The sequence below is a fragment of the Fusarium venenatum genome, assembly GCF_020744135.1.
Source record: "Fusarium venenatum strain MPI-CAGE-CH-0201 chromosome Unknown EDB82scaffold_3, whole genome shotgun sequence".
In the NCBI taxonomy this organism is placed as follows: Eukaryota; Fungi; Ascomycota; class Sordariomycetes; order Hypocreales; family Nectriaceae; genus Fusarium; species Fusarium venenatum.
In genome coordinates this window covers 7,536,322-7,558,774 of record NW_027072131.1, presented here as the reverse complement: position 1 = coordinate 7,558,774, position 22,453 = coordinate 7,536,322, and the positions used below count along the sequence as shown (strand labels likewise).

The window sequence follows — 22,453 nt, the reverse complement described above, 5'->3', positions numbered from 1 at the left end:
CTCAATTATCAACTCACTCCTCTATACGACTTGTAACTCTCATCAAACAATCCTTTCGTCATGACGCTCGTTTCTTCGAACAAAGCTCTCAAAACTGCTGTCGTGACGACCCACGCCATGAACACCGACGGAAACGGAAATCCAACAACCTCAACCAATGGTCATCATCAACCATTTACGTGCAAAGATGCACCAATCGAAAACCAAAGACCACTCAAGATTCGTGTCATCGGTGCTGGTTATTCTGGTGTCTACTTAGGTATCAGAATTCCCCAGCGCCTGCGCAACATTGACCTCAAGATTTACGATAAGAATGATGGTATTGGAGGAACTTGGTGGGAGAACCGGTATCCAGGTTGTGCCTGCGATATTCCGTGTAAGTGAGGCCATTTTACAGGGACTAGTAACCATTGGCTGACATGACTACCGATATATAGCTCACTCTTATCAGTATGCCTTTGCTTCGAACAGAGCGTGGTCAGGCTTTTACGCCCCTTCGCACGAAATCTGTGATTATATCAACGGCGTCGCAGAGAAGTACGGTGCCAAGCGCTTCATTCATCTGGAGCATAAAGTAACGAGTGCCATTTGGGATGACACGAAGAAGAAATGGTACAAACACTCGAACCGCATCATCCTTTTGTACCCGTTAAGCTTACACTTCAACCAGGATTGTCAATGTCCGACCCAGTGTAGGAGACGCGTTTACCGAAGAGGTTGACATCTTCATTTCTGCACGGGGCGGTCTCAATGATTACAAGTGGCCCGACATTCCTGGCTTCGACAAGTTCAAAGGAAAGAAGATGCACTCAGCGGCATGGGACCAGGAATACGACTTTAAGAACAAGAAGGTCGGCATTATTGGTGGTGGATCCAGTTCCATCCAAATCGTACCTAAACTGCAAAAGGTTGAGGGGGCCCAACTGAGCGTCTTCGTCCGCAGCAAAGTATGGATCTCGAACCGCTTCGGCGAAGAGACTATGAAGGGGCTGGGCTGGGACCCTTCTGAGATCAACAGTGAGTAAACGAAAACCAAGACTAATTCGACCGGTATGTCTCTATGCTAATACATAAATAGTGACACCTGAGCGCTTGGAAGAATTCGCCAAGAGCGACGACACGTATCTCCGCTTCCGCAAGCGCGTCGAGGCCGACGGCAACATGGTTCATGCTTCAACTCTGAAAGATTCGGAAATGCAACAGCATTTTGTCGCCACGTTCAAAGAAAGTACCAAGCAAGTCCTCGGTTCACGACCCGATATTCTCGAATCCTTCTCGCCAGAGTTTGGTGTGGGATGTCGTCGCCTCACACCTGGACCAGGCTATCTCGAGGCCCTGATGCAGCCAAACGTGGAATTCATCACACAGCGTATCGATAGCATTAACGAGACGGGAGTGAAACTGACTGGCCACGAGGATCAACAAGTCGACATCGACGTCCTGGTTTGTGCAACAGGTTTCAACACCACCCACCAACCCTCATTTCCTGTCGTTGGCAAACACGGAATCTCGATCCAGGAGAAATTCAATCCAATTCCTGAGACGTATCTCACAATGACAGTGGATGACTTCCCAAACTACTTCGCCATGCTCGGCCCTAATTCGGCGCTCGGATCTGGGTCTCTGACGGCTCTCATCGAAGCTCAAGGTGACTACATCATCAAGTGCATCCGTAAGCTCCAAAAGGAAGACTACGTTACCATGGCGCCGAAACGAGCTCGCGTCAAGGACTTTTCAGAATACATCGAAGAGTACTTCAAGAAGACCGTCTACATGGATAGCTGCAAGTCGTGGTATAAGACTGGGGACGGGCTTGGTGACAGGGTTTCGGCTCTTTGGCCTGGAAGTGTCATGCACGCGCTCGAGACGTTGAGGGCACCAAGATGGGAAGATTTTGAATTTGATTCAATTTATGAGAATAAACTTGGGTGGTTAGGCAATGGATGGAGTTTATGCGTCATGCCGGAGGAGGAACAGGGTGATCCTAGTTGGTATGTCAACAAGGATGTAGTGGATGTACCACCTGAGGGGAAACCTGAGACGGATGCCAAATACATGGCGAGACCCTTCTCTCACTGATGGGTTCAATGCTGATTAGTTTGCGAGTCCAATGCTAGACGTTATTTTTTCTATATATACTTTTTCTGAGTTGAAGTTTGAACCTCCTCATTATACTAATGACTTTAACATCAAGGCTGATCCAATTGTATAGATCAAGAACTCAATAGATACATTAATAAAACGTCCAACTATGTATATCAATCGATCAACACGTAGGGAGTAAGGCTTTAGTAGCTATATTTGATCCTCGATGCCTACAACAGGCTTGACTCTTATTTTCTGACGAAAACTCGCCATCATTCGATTAATAAAGCCTGGGAGATACTCTATAGAAATATTAAATAACGGTTTCCTGTTCAATGAGATTAACTGTCAGTCAGAGCTCATGTGAACAGTGGCATGCTTGTTACAAGGTGTTTTGTGTTGAAGGCGAAGAGTGTCACGCACTTAGTCACGTGATCGTATCCATGTCTCTCCTGTCTGTTGTCCTTCAACCTCGATCTTCGATAAACCAATTCATTCCATTTTCGCCATCATATTTTAATGATTTGCGGCGACAGGCTGAGAAATCTGCCACATGATTACCCGACACCATCAACTACAGTCTTGCCGAAAACGCATTCCAGCCCTGAGTTAGATTGTCCAGCCCTATATCTCTCCAGAGAGCTTGCACTTCCTCGGACGGCGCCTGACTCTTGCCAGGAGTACCATACACTTTTATCTCCCTAGAGGAATTAAACTCACCCCAAGGTGACCCTCCATTGGTGAACTCGATGACATCGCGGGCAAACCCTGTTGCTGTTTCCTTCTGCGAGTCGTTCATGACGCTGTTGTAGTTCAAGAATAGATACGCTGTGTCAAGACAGTGAGCTGAGCGACCTTGGTGAGGCCCTTCCCACGGGTTAGACTCATTAAAGTAGTACAGCCACGATTGGGTAGGCCAAGATGAAGCGTAGTGCTTTGACGTGGCGTAATACTTAAGATCTGTGGCAAACTGGATTATCTTGACACGGGCCTCATCGTCGTTATCTGCTGCTGAGATGTTGTATAAGGCGACAAGGTTCTCAATCTTTGCGCGACGCGTCGCAGGAACGTTATCAGTTAAATATTTGATGAAATCCCGAGCCAAGGATCCCTGCTCTCTACCTTCGAAAAGACCTAGGACCTGAAATATGACTGCATCAAAGTCAGTGGATCCAATCATCAGGGGCGTTTTGTAAGAACGCGAGGCCAGATGGGTTTCAATTTGTTTGGACGAGGGCTCTTCATCTGTATCTATCACTGGGTGGAGGGAAATCGAGGGCGAAACCTTAGAAAGGATATCTTCTGGCGAAATGGCGATCAATGCTGCAAGCTGGTCTTCACTGGACAGAGTTGAGTCTATCTTAAGACAGCCAAGTACAGACTTATACGCATCTTGAGCGGCAGATCTTGTAGACATGGGAACTGCCAGGTTGTTCCCGCTCAGACAAATGGCTCGATCAAAAAGTGTTGACTCCATGTCAATGAGATGCATGACGGAGCCTTGCGATAACCGTCAGTTGACTTGCCTTGTGCTAATCATCATGAATACTTACTGGCTCCTGCGCTCTGGCCAATAGCAGTGATACGGGTTGGGTCGCCTGAGAACCCGCCAATTTTCCGACGAATCCATTCGAATGCAGTCTTTTGATCAAGCAGACCTCTGTTTGCTGGGGCACCTGATGCTCTCAGCTCATGGCTGTCAAGGAAGCCTGCTATTCCGAGTCGGTAACTATTCAAGGCTTAGTACAATGGATCTGTTATTTCCGGTGATTAAGACGACGACCCACTTGATCGACACACCAATAATTGGCTTTCCGATGGATTGAGAATAGGCGACGATGGCCGCCATGTCCTGATGCGGCGCTCCACTATCACCAATAATGAAAGCCCCTCCATGGATGAAAACAAGAACAGGGAGTCTTTCATCTTGGTTCCGGGCGGCTTCCTTCGGAATCGTAATATCGAGATTCAGACCATCTAGATCAGACATGGGAGGGTATTCGGGCTTATTGAGGGTTTTTTGGATGAGACCGAATTCAATGTCGCAAGCTATCGGGGGTCTAACGACTGGAGGGCTGTGTATTACATCGTTAGTTTAGCATTGATGGCTTGATATACTATGAACTTGCCCTCGACTTGTCGCGTCAATTGTGCCTCCATAGTTAGTTCGTAAAACCGGAGGAGCAAACCGATGAGCCAGGGTAGCGTACTGGATACCAAGATATTGAACTACTCCTTGGTCGTGAAGGATGAGACCTTTGATGTGCCCCAATTGGGGATGGTTTAGTGAAGCCATGATGTTAAAAATAAATTCGTTATACTTGGAGTTGTGGTAACAATAGTAATGAGACGTAAACGACAAGTTTGTTCATTTATTTGTTGATAAAATGATTCGTGTCTAGGGAAACATGTTTTACCCTAGTCATTACCCTGGACTTCTATTCAGGTGCGGCAACCTACTATAGTGTTATACCTAGGCCATACTAAAAGTGCGCTTGCCGACACTATCAGTGGTAAATAAGTGCGCCATCTCTCGTTAACCCCAATCCCGACCCGGTAGCCCGATCCGTCTTCCGGCCCCATTATTCGTACATCACTTGTCCATTGAGATTGAATCATTCCCCGCACAAGTTATCTCTAAGCGATGTAATCTCGGCTCTGCAGACAGTAGTTATAGCAGATCTTGAACTCAATGCCTGGGTACCTAACCGCTCTGACATTTAGTTCTATCAAAAGTCAAACAACAACGTCATTCTCATAATAATGCCTCGTCCCAAGGTACGCGATGAAGATCGTAGACGCGCAACTAAGGCCTGCGTACCCTGCCAAAATAGCAAGAAAAAATGTGACGCCCAATCGCCATGCGCTAATTGCCGTCGGAGAAACTGCATCGCATATTGTATTTACGATCCCGAGGTTGCTCGTCGCCGTCGCCAGGGTATCAAAGCACACCGTCGAGAAACACACCCGACAAGAGATACATTCTCCTCAGGCGGCAGCGATGGCGGACACTATAACGATGATCCCATGATTAGCCATGACCTACCATCGCCAATAGATGGGAATCATTTACGAGGGCAAGCTCATGTTCCACAGACTCCAGAGTCTACCCAGGAACCGCAGTCCCATACAACACCTGACACCTCGTCATGCATGTCAAACATCAGCAGTCAAGAGCAACGTTCAGAAGGCAAAAAAGATGAGACTACCACCAGTGGTGAATATCAATTTCGCTCTCGAGGTTTTAACGGCTAGCTGACTTGTATCATAGTGTCGATGGGCGATTCCCCGTCTCTCTCCTTCCTTGACTTCCTGCGGCATACGTTCCACCACTACATGGGTCCGACCCCATTCACCGACAAAGAACGAGCCGAAGCCATGCTTGAGCCATTACATCCTCGACCTCCCGGCGGCATCACTCCCAACAGTGAGCTTACTCTGGAAGAGAAACAAGACTATATCCAGAGATTTTTGATCGCGGTACGAACCACAATCCAATACGATATATACACAACTAATAAGATATCCCAGACGACAGGAATCATATACATCTACTCGCCCGAGCAAATGTTAGAGATGCTCGAGGAAACAGAAGAAAGCAGGCGACAAAACCCCGATGCCTCTGAGTCATCCTCATCTTATCAAAAGAGTGCAGTTATAGATTTGGCTATTGCCATCGGAGGACAGGGCTGTAGGACTACTCCGAAGAGTCTGTACCATGCGCAAAAACATTTCGATCGTGGTCAAAAGTTGGCTTTTGAAGAGATGCTACTAGATCCTACAAGCGATCTAGTAGCGACTTTCATGATGATGACTGTTTATTTGATGAATGCATGCAAAAGGAAGGGAGCATTTATATACCTTGGCGTCGCGACTCGTCTGGCATATGCCATTGGACTACATTTACCGGAGTCCTACAATAACCTGGCACCGAAAATACATAGATTTAGGTGAGTGACTATATTTTACGCCTTTAACTGGCGATCACGTAATCTGACAGACTTGGACAATCAGGCTCCAGGTATGGAAGAGTCTGCGGATATTAGAAATAGCCATTGGGTCAGTCCTTGGTCAACTCCCGAGCTCGTCTCCAGGACAAGCATCAGTAACGCCCTCGTTTTCAATTCCGGATGGCTCAGAACCATGGTCACCAGAATTTACATCCATGTCGTCGACCTATGGAGTCTGCATCATTCTGGAGCAGATTATACACCGTCTCGACAGCAAACAGGACAATGGTGTGGAATCAATACGAGATCTCCTAAGTCGACTTCGGGATTGGAGTTCAGCATTGCCATCAAGCATGAGAAAATGCACTGTCAGTTCTCCGATTTCCCTCGTGCAGAGACGCCAAGTACTAGGCAATTTTGCCGTCTCGGGGTTTTATTATTACAGTGTTATGTTGGCAACCAGACCACTGCTTGTCTCATATATGCTCATGAAACTGAAGCGTTTGGGTCCAGTGGATAATGTCTCCTCTTGTCCACCATGCCATACCAACGAACGTGAGACAAGAGAGTTGGCGCAGGTTTGCATAGATGCGGCTATACTCCTGGTAGAGACGACGAGAAGGACACAGTCTGTTGGTTTGCTAATCCAAAACATGCAGCTGCTCAAGTAAGCTTTTATTTACTACAGTTCATCGTTCAAGGACATATACTAACGTCGATCATCAGAGCCTGGATATTCAGCGCCTGCCTAGTCATGGGCCTCTCCATCTTCGTAGAGTTGACGTTTACAGAAACGTATTCAACTTGCGAGACAGGATTATCGTTACAGAACGGAATTGGCATCATTCGGGATCTAGATCGAACAAGTCCTCAAGCACATCGTTATCTAGAGGTCCTTACGGAGCTTCGCAATGCACTACAGACCTACCGCGAGCGATTGGTTCCACCCCGAAGAGAAGGCAGTGGGCAATTCTTGAGTCAGATCTTTGTTGTTAGTCAAGAGAAAAGTCCGCCTGTAGAGCCTTTAGACTCAGGGACTACGCCGTTTGCCTCTACAACAACTGCACCGCCCTTGTCAGGCGATGAGACATGCAGCGGATTGTGGATGTCGCAACAAGCAGCGCAAGCGACGCAAAGTATGGGGAATATGTGGCGTGTGCCAGATGAAAGTCACACATTCGATCATGTCTCATTAAATGGACAGCCAGGTGGGAACGAGGTCCTGCCCTTTGCATTGGGAGGACCGGATATAAACTGGAATGAGATATCGGTACAGGGAACAGACAATTTCTTGTTTGAGATGGAGCCGTTTGAAGACATGTTGAGTCATTTCTACAACGTAACGTCATAACATAATGTACGTTGTGGACAGGCGTGACTTGAGATAGATACCAAATTTGTCAACATCTTCATTTTCCATACCATGAACCGCCCTAATTGCATGAATAGTCAGTTAATGCTTCCTGAATAATGAATCATATCAGAGATGAAAGGACTCACCGTGCTGAGAGCTTTTTGCCCACGCAGAAATTCTTCCGTAAACTCCCCAAACCACTCTGGCATATGCTTGTCAATACCCTCCTCGGTATCAAACCCTCTACCACCAGCAACCAGAACTGATTTCCCGTTCAAGGTCTTGTCAGCCGCCAGCTGAACAATGAAATTTCCCACATCACTGGGCTGGTTCAGAGGTAGTTTGTTCTGTGTCCACCACGAACGTACTTTATCAATCATTTGCGTATCTGTTCCCCAAGGACACACCGTATTAACGCGGACGCCGAAATTAGTTTCCACAGGTCCTCGTAGGGATCTCATAAGCCCTATAACTCCATGCTTGCCTGCACTGTAAGCATAAAGGCCAGCACCTTCTGTTATTCCAGCAACGGAAGATACCAGGACGATAGACTTGGAGAAGCCACTTGATGTAGTAGGAGTTTTATCTTCGTTCAAGAAAGCAAGAGCTATTCTAGAAAAGTAGATCACGCTCGTCAAGTTGATGTCGACATTAGTCTTGAGTATTTCAGGCTCTGTCATGACGGTTTCGAGGTTCAGTTGATCTGGCGAAAACCAACCACCTTCAGGCTCCGTGACACCAGCACATGCGATGGCAATGTCGATGTGACCTTTTTCGTCATATGGTGTCTTGAAAAGTTGTACTTGTCCGTTATAGTCTCGTACATCGAGCTTCTGAAAATGAACAGATCCGCCACTCTGCTTCGATGGGCTTGACTGGAGGTGTTGTATAACTTGATCACCTTTTACATCATTCCAATCACCAAAATACACATGAGCACCTCTTTCGTATAGCATTGACACGGTTGCTGCGCCAATTCCTTGCGCGCCACCTGCGAGCGTCATGTGTAAGTGTAAAATACAAAATTAGAGTTGGGCGGTATACCTGTCATGACGACTACCTTTCCCTTGACATTGTCAGCAATGTCAGGTGAAAATAATATCTCAGCCATTGCGAATACAAGTGGGAGGGGTATGTAGGCTGAAAAACTACGTTGAATCTGTTGCAAATAACAAAGACGAAATTAAATGATATCTAGCAATGTTATGGATAATACCTGTTAGTTGATAACTGTAGGGTTAGCCCCCCAGGTGTCGTTGCCGATGATTTGAACATCGTAGGGCAGTAGGCACTTGGCATGTTATTGATTGCCGGAGCGGCAAATACCCCATCCAGTAGTAGCGGCTTGTATCCAAGTGATCGTCAAGGACCCTTTCTAACACCCCACTCTCGTCTGGCTAGCTCGCAATTGATATCGCATATAGAACGCTTTGACATGACCAAAGTGTTTTTCCATCACTTACCTTCACACACGACATCATACCTAATTAAAACAAAAATGTCTCCATCATTGGACTCTCCCACAAATGCCCTGTCTCATCCTCCCCGCCTGTCCGTCATCGTGACCGGGGGTGCAAGTGGTATCGGCTTAGCCATCACTTGTTACTTCGCCTCCCAAGGTCACATCGTAGCTGTTCTTGACGTGAACTCAAAGACAGGTCCCGATGAGGTTGCGCAAGTGGCAAAGGATTACCCCGAATCCACAGTCACCTTTAAATGGTGCGATGTTTCTTCGTGGGAAGGACAGTACACGGCCTTTGATCAAGTCTATCGTGAACATGGCAATCGAATCGACATTGTTATTGCCAACGCAGGAATCTCGGATCCTGTAGTTGGAGCTCTTGATTGCACTCCAACAGAGTTTCCGCGAAAACCACAACTGAGAATGCAGGATATCAATCTGAATGGAGTCATATACAGTCAGTCTTGACTCATGGCACGCCTTGTATCCATCGTGGACTAATCGGAACGTATGAATACAGGTGTTAGTCTTGCTGTTCACTATATGCTGAAAAACGAGGTAGGCAGCCGTCTACCAAATTCCAGAGGCTCCATTGTCTGCACATCATCATCAGCAGCCCTCTATCCATTCCCAGTCTCTCCACTCTATTCGACATCCAAGGCCGGCATTGTGGGCCTCGTTCGGTCCATGGCGGTCAGACTTGAAGAGCCCAAGATCCAAATCAACGCTCTTGCACCTGGTGCTTTGGGTGAGTCCACTAACATTTGTTAACATTGTCTCTCGCTTACACATAACAAAGAAACAAACATCGTTCCTGACAAGGATCTCTTCAAGCATATGGTGATTACTCCAATGTCTACTTTGATCAAAGCTGTTCAACAATTTGTGACGGAGCCGTCAAGGACCGGTCAGGTGGCTGAATTGAACGAGGATACTATAACAATGAGACCTCCTGTGGAGTATGCTAATGCTGGGGCAGAGCACAATAACAGGATGTTTTGGAAACTTGGTTATGCTTGATATAGAGTGGAATTGATTCAATTTATAGTACAACTTCCGTATATGGAAAGCTTCGCCGCTATTCTATACAGGTCATGTCTAGGTCGTTTGTTGAGATTATGCAGTACTAATATCCCAGATCTATACAACTTTTACCAAATCGGCACCGGCTGCCCCTTCATAGCTGTCTTAGCAGGGTACGACGCAACAACGGTCGTTAACCACACAGAATATCCTAGCAAGATGGTTCCTGCAACATACATGATTGTCTTGTCAAATATCTCAGGTAACACCGTGGCTCCCAGACTAAAAGGTGCAAATGTCCATACAACACAAGCAACATTAGTCAGACAGAATCCAATGGACAGACCATTACGTGAGCCACGAGACAGATACTCATGCGTCGGCCCAATGATTAAGAGAACATTGGTAAGCGCACCTGTGAGCATGAAACTACCAGGACCAAGGAATTCGATCAGAACCCAGACTAATGCAAACATAGCGAGTTGCAGAAAGGCAGTGTAGGTCAAGATTGATGAAGTGGCAGGGTGTCGTCCGAAAAGATGGGAGAATGTTGCGATACGGTCTTTTGGGCTTTGTATGGTATACCACATACAGAAGATCTCAAGGACTGCCCATACTGCTAGCGAGAATGAGGTTGAGGTAAAGAACCAGTGGTAGTCGTATCGTGGCGCAGCTTTAGCAAAGAGGTAAACGAATGTCAACTCGTGAGCTACGTAGAATGTTTGCATCCAAAAGGGGATAGGCCCTTGGCCCTCTCGGATAAGAAGTCTGATGGCATAGATGTATTGGAGGAAGCCGATGACGAAACATGCCGCGGACCCAACCATTACTGGAGTGTCGTCGAATTGGAGCCTCTCCGCAATGCGCCCATAATAGTCGATATTCATGATGGAGAAGAACGTGGCGTGTTGAATTGTTGACTGTTGATGTCTCTGGTATCTAATAGTGGATGAGATCTCTATTTATAGTGGATGAGATCCCTATTTATAGTGAGTCATACTACTCCACTAATGTTTCCGAGTATTCGGGTTCTTAAGATCGTAGCATCAACTGCCGAGACCAGTCTCGTATTAGCACCCGACTGTCCCCGATCGTAGAATCCTCGGGATGTTTCTGACTGGGCTAGTTTGTTTTTAATAACGCTTTATTATTGATTTGCTGTTGAGAAGTCTGTGCAGCCCATAGATGCCCCCTCCCACATTACATAGTAGTTTGCGCGACTGTCTTGTATGAGACAAGATCACGAGCAATGTTGACCACCTGCTTCCATTTCTCTTCCTCAGAAGCCTCCTGGTTGTTCATAGTATCGCCCGGCCTTTTGAAAAAGTTTTCCACCCTCAGATTCCTATCCCCGGTCTGCTTTACGTCGTTATTGGAACAGAGAATCGCCAACGCTTCCTTCATTGCTGGAAAGCGTTTGATTGCTTTGACTGTGGTCTCATTCACCGACAAATCATCTCTTTTGTTGGTGTATATGTTGTAAATAGCCGCAAGTCTGACGCAGTGGATGATCAGAGCAGCAAGCCCTGAAGCAAGCGCAGTCGCCACAGATGACCCTGTCTTGGGTGTATCATCCTCCTCGGGGAGATTGTCGGTTCCTCGAGGAGCCACCTTGTGGCCAGGAAGGATATAGTTCACAGTGTCCTCGTGTCCCATCCAGGCGAAGGAAACCCCATCGGCTTTTGCCGCACCAATCTTGAACAAATTGGTCGAGCTCCTTTTACATCCAAAAGGGTAGTACGTTTCCAATGTCTCTTTGCTAGCTCTTCCAATATCTGGAGCAGAGCAAAAGATAAGAATGTTAGCTTTCGTGGCACGCTCAATGGCGTCCTCGAGGCGCTTGATATCATCTGAGTTGTCATGCGCTTTGTCCTTCTGCAACTGCACTGTCCATGAGATCGAAATGATGTCAAAGTCGCGACTGACAGCATATTCTACGGCCTGTAAAGTGATATTAGCTATCATGTATGTCAAAAAGTGACTGGTGGTGGTTACTCACATCAGCGGCGCTTTTGGCTGTAAAACTCGCTTTGCCTTCGACATTTCCTCGAAGTACGTTCAGCCTGCACCCAAAGATCTTAGCCTTGGGGCAAACCCTGCGTATCATATACGCCATGCACGTGCCATGCCCAGTGGCAGATCCGTGAAATGGCTCTCGTGGACCAGGCCTGTATCCATCATCATACTCTCTGTCAAAGCTCTTCCCGCCATCCATATTCTCGGCAAGACATGTGTGCATAAAATTGACACCGTCGTCGATGAGAGCTACTTTTACGTCCTTCTGTAGCTCCATTGGCAAACTTGAATGTTTCAAGTACCCGTCCCCCCCTGGAAAACCGTCAAGGCGTTCCAAACTAGCAATGCCATCGGCGAACTTGTCCATAACACTGAGCCACTGGTATGTGTCTATCTTTGGTCGTTGCTCGGTCTTTTCAGTTGCCATCTGTCCTGGAGCCCTAGAGATACCCTGCTCATATGCTTCGTAATGGTAGCATTCAATAGGCTGCGATACCTTGGCCCGGTGTTCTCTGATGCGAGACTTGAAACTTTCTACCATTGCCTTTGTACGATACGATGATTCGATATTTTTCTGTTCAGGGCGTTATTCTTTCGTATAGAGTATAAGCGAAACACCGCGATGACTCACCTTTGTTTCATGCAGATGAATGACCTGTAGAGTATTTATCTTGACAAGGCCATCCGGCTCACTCCAAGCTCGTAAAACTGCATTGTTTCCATCCCACCATAAGTGAATCTCTCGAAGATCGGAGTTCATACAAGCGCTTCGCAAAGTCATCGGATCCAAATCCGGTTTGCGCCAGTCCAGTATCTCGATATTGAAATCTTTAAGGGATTCCTCCATAGCCTCATCGCTATGTGGGATGCCATTCCCATCCTCCACAATGACATGGATGATGTTTTCTACCAGCTTCTTTTTTGACAACCAACGGAAGAAGTAATAGACATCTTTTCGTCCAGTGCTTGCCCTACCTTCGGAGTCGGTCCAATCTGGCCTTTTTCCAGGCGGGCTTTTGACCTTCATCTGACGAAACTCTACATGCTGGAGGACTGAGTCGAATTTCAAACTCTCGTAACTTTTTGTAAAGTCCCTAAAATTGATCTCGTAGGGTGTTTTTGGTATCTTTGGCGGGAATTCAAAGCCTATCTGAGTCTCTAAACATTCATGTCAGGTGTCTATTCAGGTCGATCCTCATTAAAACATTCGAATCTCACCTTGTTCATTGTCCCCGTATAAAAATTGAACAGCAGTGTTGGGATTGCGACGATATCCCCGTTTCTCATATTGCCAGGGGCTTTCCTGACACAGGGCAGTTCGGAGATAATGCAATTTCAGCTCCTTAAGGATGTTATCGGCAACTGTCTGTGAGGGCTTTGGTTTTCGAGAAGAAACCTTTTTTGAACTCCGAGGCTTCTGTGAGGCAGTCGGGGCTCTTTTGAGAGGGCGGCCGAATTGATTCTGATCTTTTGCATCTTTCTCAGAGCCAGCCAAGGGCGAGGTCTCCATCTTACTAGACTCTGAGACAACAGGGTCTTGCAAATCCGCTCCTTCTCGCTTCTTTAAACTGGTGTGAGTTCGCTGTTCCCCAGATCTCTTAATGTTCTTTGCCTCTTCCTTCCGAGAAATGGCCCCAGTTTCATGCTTGACTGCAGGTACATCCCCAGACTTCTCTTTCAAGTCCTTGTTTGCCATCTTCAGCTTCTTTTCGTCCCTTTCCCGTTTTTTGATCTTTTGCTTGATTTCGTATTTCTCTCGAGACCTCATATGATGCTGATAAACTGAAAGCTCCTCAGGTTTTGCTGATCGTCGGTCGAAGGCTGCATCACTGCGCTTGATCAAGGCCTTCACCATCTCTTCTCTTTCTGGAAAACATGTCTCGTATTCCACAGCAGAATGCAAGGGAGTGAGGCCTTTATTATCTTGTTCACCGAGTGTTGTGTCCGTAGTATGCTGGAGCAACCTTATTGTAATTTCGGGGTCAAACCCATCTGACACCGCATAATGAATACAATTCTTTCCGTCGATATCTGTGATCTTAATGATCTCGGCTAGGTCGGTTGTGCTTATCCCACTGTCTAGAACAGCTTTGATGAATCCAAAGTTATGATCTTTCACAGTTTTCAACAGAACAGTTAACCCGCCATTGGGCATGCATTCACTGAGAAGTGAAGGAAATTCGTTGGCTAGACGCTGGACGAGCCAATCGCACCGTCTTTCCAACTTCTTCTCGTCGGCTATGTAGTAGAGTATATTCCACTGCCAAATGGAGAGATGTTCAAGAACTTCCCTTTTCGGAGGCGCCATTTCATGGCGGAATTCCTCAAAAAATCGATCTTCTGCGGTGTCCCAGCCATCATCTGGGTCCTTTATCCCAAAGGTTTCCATTTGTTCGTCAAGCCGGGCTTTTATAAGTGTCGCCCGATCTCTGAAGTCTTTGGCTTTTTGTTGATTTTCTTCCAAGTGGCCTTCATTCGAAGGGCCATACCCCTCGTCTTCTTCATCCTCATCGTCGGTCTCGCTTGATCCTGTACTGTATCCTGCTTCGTTGTGTCCGTTATAATGGCCACTAGCTTCTTGATATTTGCTTGATCTTGGTTGGCTAGGTTGGCCTTCGAGGTCTTGGAGGGAATATGATCTTCCTTCCATAATGGACTTGTTGATTACTGGGTCGCCTTAGATGCAATAATATCTGAAGAAAGAATCGCTGGTGTGAATTAACTTGGATGATTAGAAGCAGTCTTTACGTTCATTGCATTTTTATTATGTAATAATAATGATTGGGGAGATAAGATACAGTAATATGATCACAGCATCCTTGTAATGAACCGAGACACCCTTAGCAATGCGGGCCAAAGCTTGGAAACCCCTCAGTTCCATGCGGTCAGCCCTGAATTCGGACAAATGACCGATATTATTCAAACTTTCACAGCCTTATCACATTTCCTTTACCGCACCCTTGAGCACCGTAATCAACGTGACATCAGACAGCGGCTGCAAATCCTGTCGTCCTAGATTATCAATATCATACTCCAGCAGGTGATCTTTCATAGGCACCTTCCTATCAGGGTTGTAATAGACAGGGTCATCTTTTGGGTTCGTCTTGAAGACCGAACCAAGTTGGGTCAAAGTGTCGGCTTTGATCTCGATGGTGATGACTGCTTTGAAGTGAGACATATCCTGCCGCTTGAGCAAGACAGGCGCTTGCATGCGAGTGACGACCCCTGCTTTGGCCACAGGGTCCTCCCACAGCATCCATGATACGCTGTTCTTGTCTCCCCAACTACGGCCCTGCAGATTAATGGAGCCCTTGACTTTCGCAGCGGAATAGGTTTCCCGCTGGACAGTGGTTTCGGCTTTCAGCTCTCCACTAACCTGGGCGCCCATGATACCACCGCCCAGATTCATTCCTGCTGATCGAGTCAGGGTTTCTGTTTGTGGTGTTGGTTCCACGCAAAATGTCCCTCTTGGAAAGATGGCTTTGACCACTGGGTCAGGGTTTCCCTTTTCTTTTGCCGAGAAAGTGATGGTCACAGTAGCCGATTTTATTCGTCGTGTGGTGGCATTAGGGCTGAATTCGAATTCAAACACAAGAAGACTGCATGGATCTGCGAAGTCGTCATCGTCCGAATAGAATCCGTGAACGATGTCCTTGTGCTGGCAGCGAACGTCGACTTTGTGCCTTCTTTCAATGATATTTTCGCGCTCGAAAAGTTGATCAGGGTCATTCTGGGTGTGGAAGTCGGTTTCATCGCCTTCGAGATATGTAGATATAATACGAGGCATAAACTCCTCGCTCTGAGGATGTTGACCCGTTGCGCTATTATCTGACATGGTAGCAACAATGAATCAGACTCTCATCGAATACTTACGGATGAGAAGTATCAGAGCAGATAGTCCTCATTTATGTACGTGAAAGTTATTGCAACACGCAATAAAGAGACATATCCGACCATCAAATGACGTAGCATCGTCTTGTCATCTATGCAGTAGAGGCCCGAGCTACGGACCCCTACTGATTAGCACAAATTTAATCTGGGGCGTCTCAAAATGGAATGGAAGCCGAGCCGTCAACACATGTCGCTTTGCCCACCTGACCCGGTGAAACAGTCCCGAGTACATGCGATGACCAAGATCATGCAGGCAGCTTACGGGCTATTCATGCAGAATTCGAAATTGGTGCATGTTTCTATACCCGCTCACTCATTTTTCCTTCGTCAACGTTAGTATTGTCGTCCAAGCCCATCTATCATTCCTCTCGGACTCTTGCGTTTCCAGTATCCGAGTTCAAAACCTTGAGGTACCAGTCTGCATCTCTACCACCATAGGCTCATAGGGTTGGAAAGCTGTTACAGTATCCACTATCCCAGTCAATGGGTCTAGCCGCTCACAATGGCTACTTCTCAGCTTCAGTGTCTCGTAAGCCCAATTATGGGGGATATTGAGGAAATGGTTGAGTAAGCATAAATATATGTATAACGACATTGTGAAATGTCTCTGACGAGAACAGTGTCATCGCAGTGCCAGGGCTTGGAAATGTCAATGAGACAGACTGGCTGGGATATGTTCACCAGGGCATCCCAGCATGGCTACAAGGCTGTCCCAACGCAAGGATTTCGTTGTTCACCTACGATCTCGATAATATGTTCATTCAACAAGGAGTTCAGGTCGTTGCCGCCCAACTACTAGCCAGTGTCTCGAGGCTTGAAGCAGAAATAATTCCGGTTAGACATGTTCCAGTCTTCGCCAATCCAAAAGCTAATACAGTCAGAGACGAAGCATTATTTTTGTTTGTCATGATATAGGCGGCACAATTGTCAAACAAGTAGGTTTTGGAAAGTCTTGGGTTTGTTCCGGTGTTCTGACATCTTTTTCAGGCCCTTGTCATGTCCAACTCGATTGAGTCTGAATTCTCAACCATTACTTCTTCAACATGCTGTGTTGTAAGTTGACCGCGAGCTCCCTTGAGTGTCATTCTAATACTTCCTAGGTGTTCATGGGCTGTCCACATCGATACCGATCTCTATCGGCTTTACAGAAAAGCCTTAGAAGACTTATAGAGGAAAGGGCGCACGTCAACAACATTCCAGCCACCCTCACCACAAGCCTAGCCAATGTAACTGTCACTATAAACCAGGAGTTTCTCAGTACTAATCTACTGTTCGATATCTCAATCATCAATATTACGTCCTTAAATGATGACGAGAAGCTCAGAGTATGTAGTGCAAGCTCAAGCATTGACTCCAAGTACCCCCAATTATAATGGCCACTGACTGTCGCAGGTATTCGACCCTTACGAAACTAGCATGTCTATTAGGTCTAATGGAGATGACTTCAGACGTCTCCAAGTTGGATTGCCGTCCCCCCACTCCACTCTTGGAAAAGACGTACCTTCACTGGTGACATCGTTCCTACCCTCTACCGTTGATAGAGGATATCACCGTCACCCTGCCTTGAAGCTGCTGATGTCCGAAGGGTTTTCAAAAACATCTGATGTTAGTCCTGTCTCTCGCCACCCGCTTCCCTCCTCAATCTCGACTGCTATCCTTCCGAGGACGCTGAGTAAAAAATCGCTTTATTTCGCTTTCCATGAACCGAATGATGTCGCAGGACTCCTTTCATCCATTCGACAACACTTGATTCATGAATCCTTTGATAACCAAATACATCAAACATTTGAGTTCAGGGACTGGGATATTCGTTGTAGCTCGGTGGAATCCATGCTCTGTACCTTCCTTGCTAGCCTCCCTCGATGTGGACATTGGCAAGGTATTCTCGACGACTTTCATGCGAATGTCATTGAATCTCATTCATGGTCTTGCCAACTTTTACTCTCCACCTTCTATGATTATTTCTCAGAAGCTTTACGCGAACAACCTAACTTGAGTATCACATGGATCTTGGCAAACTTCGACACTCGAATCACTTCATATCACTGGCTTTTATCCAACTTGTGCGAGCTCCTCAGAAATTCCGAGCTTCCATTTACTCTCATCATTATTAACAGCAACCCACCCGATACAATGCCATTCGACGATTGCTTTGAGATCATCGCCTTAGATCCGGATATAACCAACGGGCTATCCGAGGGAGAAAGTTCAGTCCAGCAATCTGACAATGCAATACTTGAGACCTTGGAACTCATAAGTGAGGCTCCGGGTCTGTATCCCGTTCAAGAGTACTTGCCGCATTTGGTACAGAGCTGGAACGAGACATCAAGAACTCGGAAACACTTTTTCGAATGGTTTAGACTTCGAAAGAACCAAATCTCGCCGCTCGATGTGGGGCAACTTCTAAATTATTCTCATGTGACAGAAGCCCATCTTTTTCGACGCATTTGGTTGCCGTCAAGAACTATGAAAGTCCTGCGAGAACAGACATTTTTGGCTGCCAGCCTACTTTGCCATGCGTTACATCCGCTTACTGTCCAACAACTTATGGAATTAGAGCAGAATACAGATTACGGGATGAAGATTGGCTACAAAAAAGAGGATAGAGGTGTCGTCTCTCCGAGGACGCTACTTCTCCTTACTGGAGTGCTCGATGTTTGCAACAACGAGGTACATTTTCGGGATATACGTTTTCGAGACTATTTTGTTTCTGAAATAGTGGCAAATAATGAAGACTCTATCATATCTGCCGATCAGTGGTCAAAACAGACTCATTCTCAATTGGCCAAATGGTGTTTGCAGCGTATTGGCCTCAGCACTACTCAAGAATGGTCGAAATTTCGAGCAGTCGAAGGAGACTCTATAGATCTCGTTTCTCACAGGAGCTTTCTGTCCTACGCGGTGAGGTACTGGATAAGACATGCCCAGATGGCACACGAGAACGTGGAGGTTGATTCCTTGATACACTCGATCCTTGATGACAAAGATCTACTGTATGAATGGACGAGGGCGTACTGGAGTTTATTAAATCCAGCAACACGAGGCAACCAATCTGCTATTACGCCGCTCGCAATTTTTGCGGAGCATGAAGCCGAGTCGCTATTCGAAGCTACAATGACTAGCTATGAGGAAGACCCTCGCTTTGAACACATGAAGTTAAGGGCGCTAGAAATATGCGCTAGGAAAGGTAACCTCAAATTTGTTCGAAAGCTAATATCTTCTGGTTTACCAAAAGATATCGAGCTAGATGACTTATTACTTTGGTGTTTTCCTTCACGAAACCATCTTGTGGTACAGGAAGTTATGGAAATGGCTACGAATCAAGCCAGCAGATTCCGGAATCCTTCGGCAATTCTTACCTGGGCAGCCTACTACGGTTTCAGAGATGTTGCCCAGATGATGATCCCTCTCATACCAAGAAGACAAGTTGCAGCCTCGGGCTTCATGATTGTCAATTCGGCATTGCAAGGTTCCAGAATGGATGAAGATACTGGATTGGAGATCATATCGCTCCTTGTTGACGCGAAATATCCTCGAATAGGGTCATTGAGTCGAACGTTGGGCTTCTTCGCCCTCTACGAGGCCTGCAAAATTGGCCTTCCAAGGATCGCAGCATTTCTCTCCAGATCTATCTTCCCTGACAAGCCCGATGCGAGCCAAGGCCAGGCAGAGCGACCTCCAATTTTTACCTTGGCCGTTGAGCATGCTATTCAAGCAACACATGATAAAACACTGAAGTCTTTACTTGAATTTGGCCTTGAAATGAATTGGCTTGATATCCCGTGGCTCGGTCGCTTGATCGAGTTCGCGCGGCCTATGAAAGTGTGGCGATGCTGCAAGACACTTAGCTCATATGCAATCATATTATCCGGTGATTCTGAGAGTCTGAAGGCTTTTGCAGGCTCTTTACTACATGATGCTTTCGTCCATGGCTCATTAGCCGTTTTTCCAGATTTGTTGGCTCTCTGGGGTGGTCTCAAGTCTTCAGAACTTTCAAGCTTGCTTGAGCCCGTCATCCGCGCTGGAAAGGATGCAGTTGATATTTTAAACTTTCTCCTTGACGAGGGCTCTACTCGATGCAATGAAGAAACTTATCTTCAAGTTTTGAAACATCATCTTAATGACGCAGTCAATTCTAATAACACAGAAGTCGCTCGGATCTTGCTCACAAAAGCAACAATCGTCGACACCGAGAGACCATCAGGGAATGCCATAGTATTTCATGCCGCGTTCAATGGGTATAAGGATATGGTTGACTTGTTGCTTGAGTCAAAAGCAAATTTGAACGTCTATGACATAGATGGCTGGTCTCCTGTCCATGCTGCATACGATTATCCGGACATACTGGAGTCTCTTCTCAAGGCAGGTGCAGATAGCGATGTCAAAGCCAAGGATGGAAGCACTGCATTGCTTTTGACCTGCAAGTACTACCTACCGTCGGCCAAACTGCTTTTGGAGCATGGGGCAAAGGCTTGTGCTTATGTCGACAATATGACGGAGCTATCCACTGCGGTAGCTTGGAGAAACGAGGATATTGCATGCATGTTGCTTGAATATGGTGCCAATCCCCTGGAGTACTCCGCAAAAGAGCTTGACAGGCCATTGCTTCATGCTTGTGTAGGAAACAATCTCCTCCGTCCTCTCAAGATGCTTCTTCTTTACAACTTTTCCGTCGACGAGAAAGATAAGGACGGAAACACGGCTTTCAATAGCATTACAAATGCGACCGATGTAACGGTGTTGAAAATTTTGAAAAACCGCGGTGGATCAATTAATATAGCAAATGAGGAAGGGCAAGTACCTCTCTCCAAAGCAATCAGCTGGTCGAATCAACCTGTTTTCCAGTGGCTTCTCGAGGAAGGTGCGGACGTCAATATCAATATCGGTATACAAGGATCCGTTCTTCATATGGCATGTTTCGAGGGAAGTCTTGAGATGGTGGAGCTGTTATGCCAGAACAAAGCGAGCCTTTCTGTCGTCAATCATGCAAACAGCAGTCCACTACACGAAGCCCTACTTAGTTCCCACGACGACAAAGAGGATATTATCGACTACCTATTAAACATGAAGGGGTTGGACGTCAACCATAATAGCGATGTTTGGGGGGGCTGTTTAAACATAGCCTGTCTTAACAACAATATCAACGTGGTTGAAGCTCTTTTAAAAGCAAAGGCGACTGTGGATGCGAGAGACAAAATTGGGAGGGCACCAATACACTTCGCTCTATACCGGACCACTGCTTATATCAAGGTTCTCCTTGAGGCGGGAGCCAGTCTCGATGTTGTTGATCACATGAAACGAAACGCACTTCATTTTGCAGTGGCCAGTGGACGGCTCGACGTTGTGACTTTTGTTCTGGATGAAAACCGCGACTTCATTCACAAGACAGATATCGATGGTTGGTCACCTCTGATGTGGGCTGTAAGGATCTACGGGAGATGGGATACGCAAGAGGACGAACGTGCGAAAATTGTTGCAGAGCTAATCAGACTTGGTGCCAACACGCAAATCTCTGGGGAAGGGCTTGATCGAAAGTGGACGGCATACCAGCTTGCTCACTATTACGGTCACGGTCAAGACATGATCAACCTTTTGGAATCCAGCGACGACAAACAACTTGACAACCCCAAAACAGCAAAACAACTCGAAGGAAGCTACTGCGATGCATGCTTGATGGTAAGGACCATAATTCAAATATACACAAATTACTAATTCTCTATGCAGGATAACTATGGGTTAAGATATCGGTGCGACGTGTGCGAGAATTTTGTTCTCTGTTTCAAATGCTATCGCTCACAAAATATTATACACCCGAAGCATAGCTTTACTAATCCCAGAGGCCGTTGTGAGTATGTAGATGACTCGTCATCAGATGCATCTTCGTCGGTTTCAAATAGTACAGGAGATGAGCAAAGCGATAGGGGGTCAAGTAATGAGGAACAAAGTGATGGATCTGAGGTTGTGTCAGACAATGATTCCCAGTCTGAGTCAGAATCTTAAAGCTTAGTCAAGGAGTAAGAGATGTCGAGACGAATGCCAAAGTGCTGGGAACTCGTTTACGTTGATAACAAATTCAATGTGACATTGGGATACATCCATCATTGTCAATCCAACCAGGTTGTGCGAAAAGAATTGTAACGTTACGAGTAAGATGTAACGATTTAGGTACGTCTTTGAATCAATCATTGTGATACCTATGTCATAGACAAATTAGTGGTTATATTAACATGTAATGACCCCAAGCAGATCTCTAATATCGGCAAGGTACCCAGCGTACCCTGCTCGATCATCAACACCACATCAATGAACACAAAATGCGGCAACGGGATCAAACCCGTGTCAATTCTTCCCCGCGTTGCAACACCACCTAGGTTTAGGCGCATTTCTAAAGACTGTCATCACCTGTATATCCTCACCTTGTTGTCAAAGCTTTCCGCTTGAACATTATGGATTAGGGGCAGATCTCTAGGTTGGCGAGATATTAGTGTCGGCAACGTACCTAGTATACCCCAGATTTCTGTCGGCACTGGGGATGAACTCTACCATTGGTTGCTTTCAATTCACATTTCCACAAACAATGGACTTCCCCGCACTCCCAATCTATCACTCAGCTCTTAGTCAAGTTTAAGTTGACTGCAGTGCTGTCTCTATATCCTGCGTGTTACCTTAACG

General features: G+C 46.3%; 8 protein-coding genes across 8 annotated transcripts; 4 read left to right on the top strand and 4 right to left on the bottom strand.

The window, feature by feature from the left end:
• Positions 1-117: 117 nt before the first annotated feature.
• Positions 118-2,079, top strand: EDB82DRAFT_432305 (uncharacterized protein; the record flags this gene model as incomplete). Its single annotated transcript, XM_025729071.2, has 4 exons — positions 118-376; positions 438-612; positions 671-1,017; positions 1,079-2,079. 4 exons carry the CDS (start codon positions 118-120, stop codon positions 2,077-2,079), a joined length of 1,782 nt encoding a protein of 593 aa, XP_025583375.2.
• Positions 2,080-2,340: 261 nt separating this feature from the next.
• On the bottom strand, positions 2,341-4,488 carry EDB82DRAFT_510350 (Alpha/Beta hydrolase protein). Its single transcript, XM_065608844.1, has 4 exons — positions 4,215-4,488; positions 3,873-4,160; positions 3,639-3,814; positions 2,341-3,585 (listed from the first exon to the last, which is right to left on the bottom strand). Exons 1-4 carry the CDS (start codon positions 4,379-4,381, stop codon positions 2,660-2,662), a joined length of 1,557 nt encoding a protein of 518 aa, XP_065464285.1. The 5' UTR covers positions 4,382-4,488; the 3' UTR covers positions 2,341-2,659.
• Positions 4,489-4,848: 360 nt separating this feature from the next.
• Positions 4,849-7,386, top strand: EDB82DRAFT_547572 (uncharacterized protein; the record flags this gene model as incomplete). The annotated part of the gene is made up of 5 exons (XM_025729069.2): positions 4,849-5,302; positions 5,357-5,565; positions 5,617-6,035; positions 6,100-6,702; positions 6,762-7,386. The coding sequence occupies 5 exons, from the start codon at positions 4,849-4,851 to the stop codon at positions 7,384-7,386; spliced, it is 2,310 nt and encodes a 769-aa protein (XP_025583373.2).
• On the bottom strand, positions 7,238-8,603 carry EDB82DRAFT_280253 (uncharacterized protein). Its single transcript, XM_025729068.2, has 3 exons — positions 8,434-8,603; positions 7,536-8,380; positions 7,238-7,468 (listed from the first exon to the last, which is right to left on the bottom strand). Exons 1-3 carry the CDS (start codon positions 8,498-8,500, stop codon positions 7,445-7,447), a joined length of 936 nt encoding a protein of 311 aa, XP_025583372.2. The 5' UTR covers positions 8,501-8,603; the 3' UTR covers positions 7,238-7,444.
• Positions 8,604-8,777: 174 nt separating this feature from the next.
• Positions 8,778-9,882, top strand: EDB82DRAFT_510344 (uncharacterized protein). Its single transcript, XM_025729067.2, has 3 exons — positions 8,778-9,308; positions 9,372-9,599; positions 9,651-9,882. Exons 1-3 carry the CDS (start codon positions 8,825-8,827, stop codon positions 9,869-9,871), a joined length of 933 nt encoding a protein of 310 aa, XP_025583371.2. The 5' UTR covers positions 8,778-8,824; the 3' UTR covers positions 9,872-9,882.
• Positions 9,883-10,801, bottom strand: EDB82DRAFT_510343 (uncharacterized protein). The gene has a single exon (XM_025729065.2). The coding sequence runs from the start codon at positions 10,759-10,761 to the stop codon at positions 10,003-10,005; it is 759 nt and encodes a 252-aa protein (XP_025583370.2). The 5' UTR covers positions 10,762-10,801; the 3' UTR covers positions 9,883-10,002.
• Positions 10,802-15,856, bottom strand: EDB82DRAFT_450382 (uncharacterized protein). The gene is made up of 6 exons (XM_025729064.2): positions 14,949-15,856; positions 14,614-14,632; positions 13,109-14,557; positions 12,522-13,048; positions 11,874-12,464; positions 10,802-11,815 (listed from the first exon to the last, which is right to left on the bottom strand). The coding sequence occupies exons 1-6, from the start codon at positions 15,723-15,725 to the stop codon at positions 11,075-11,077; spliced, it is 4,104 nt and encodes a 1,367-aa protein (XP_025583369.2). The 5' UTR covers positions 15,726-15,856; the 3' UTR covers positions 10,802-11,074.
• Positions 15,857-16,962: 1,106 nt separating this feature from the next.
• EDB82DRAFT_280193 (ankyrin repeat-containing domain protein) lies at positions 16,963-22,179 on the top strand. The gene is made up of 3 exons (XM_065607378.1): positions 16,963-21,457; positions 21,506-21,946; positions 22,028-22,179. The coding sequence occupies exons 1-2, from the start codon at positions 17,198-17,200 to the stop codon at positions 21,779-21,781; spliced, it is 4,536 nt and encodes a 1,511-aa protein (XP_065464284.1). The 5' UTR covers positions 16,963-17,197; the 3' UTR covers positions 21,782-21,946; positions 22,028-22,179.
• Positions 22,180-22,453: the final 274 nt, after the last annotated feature.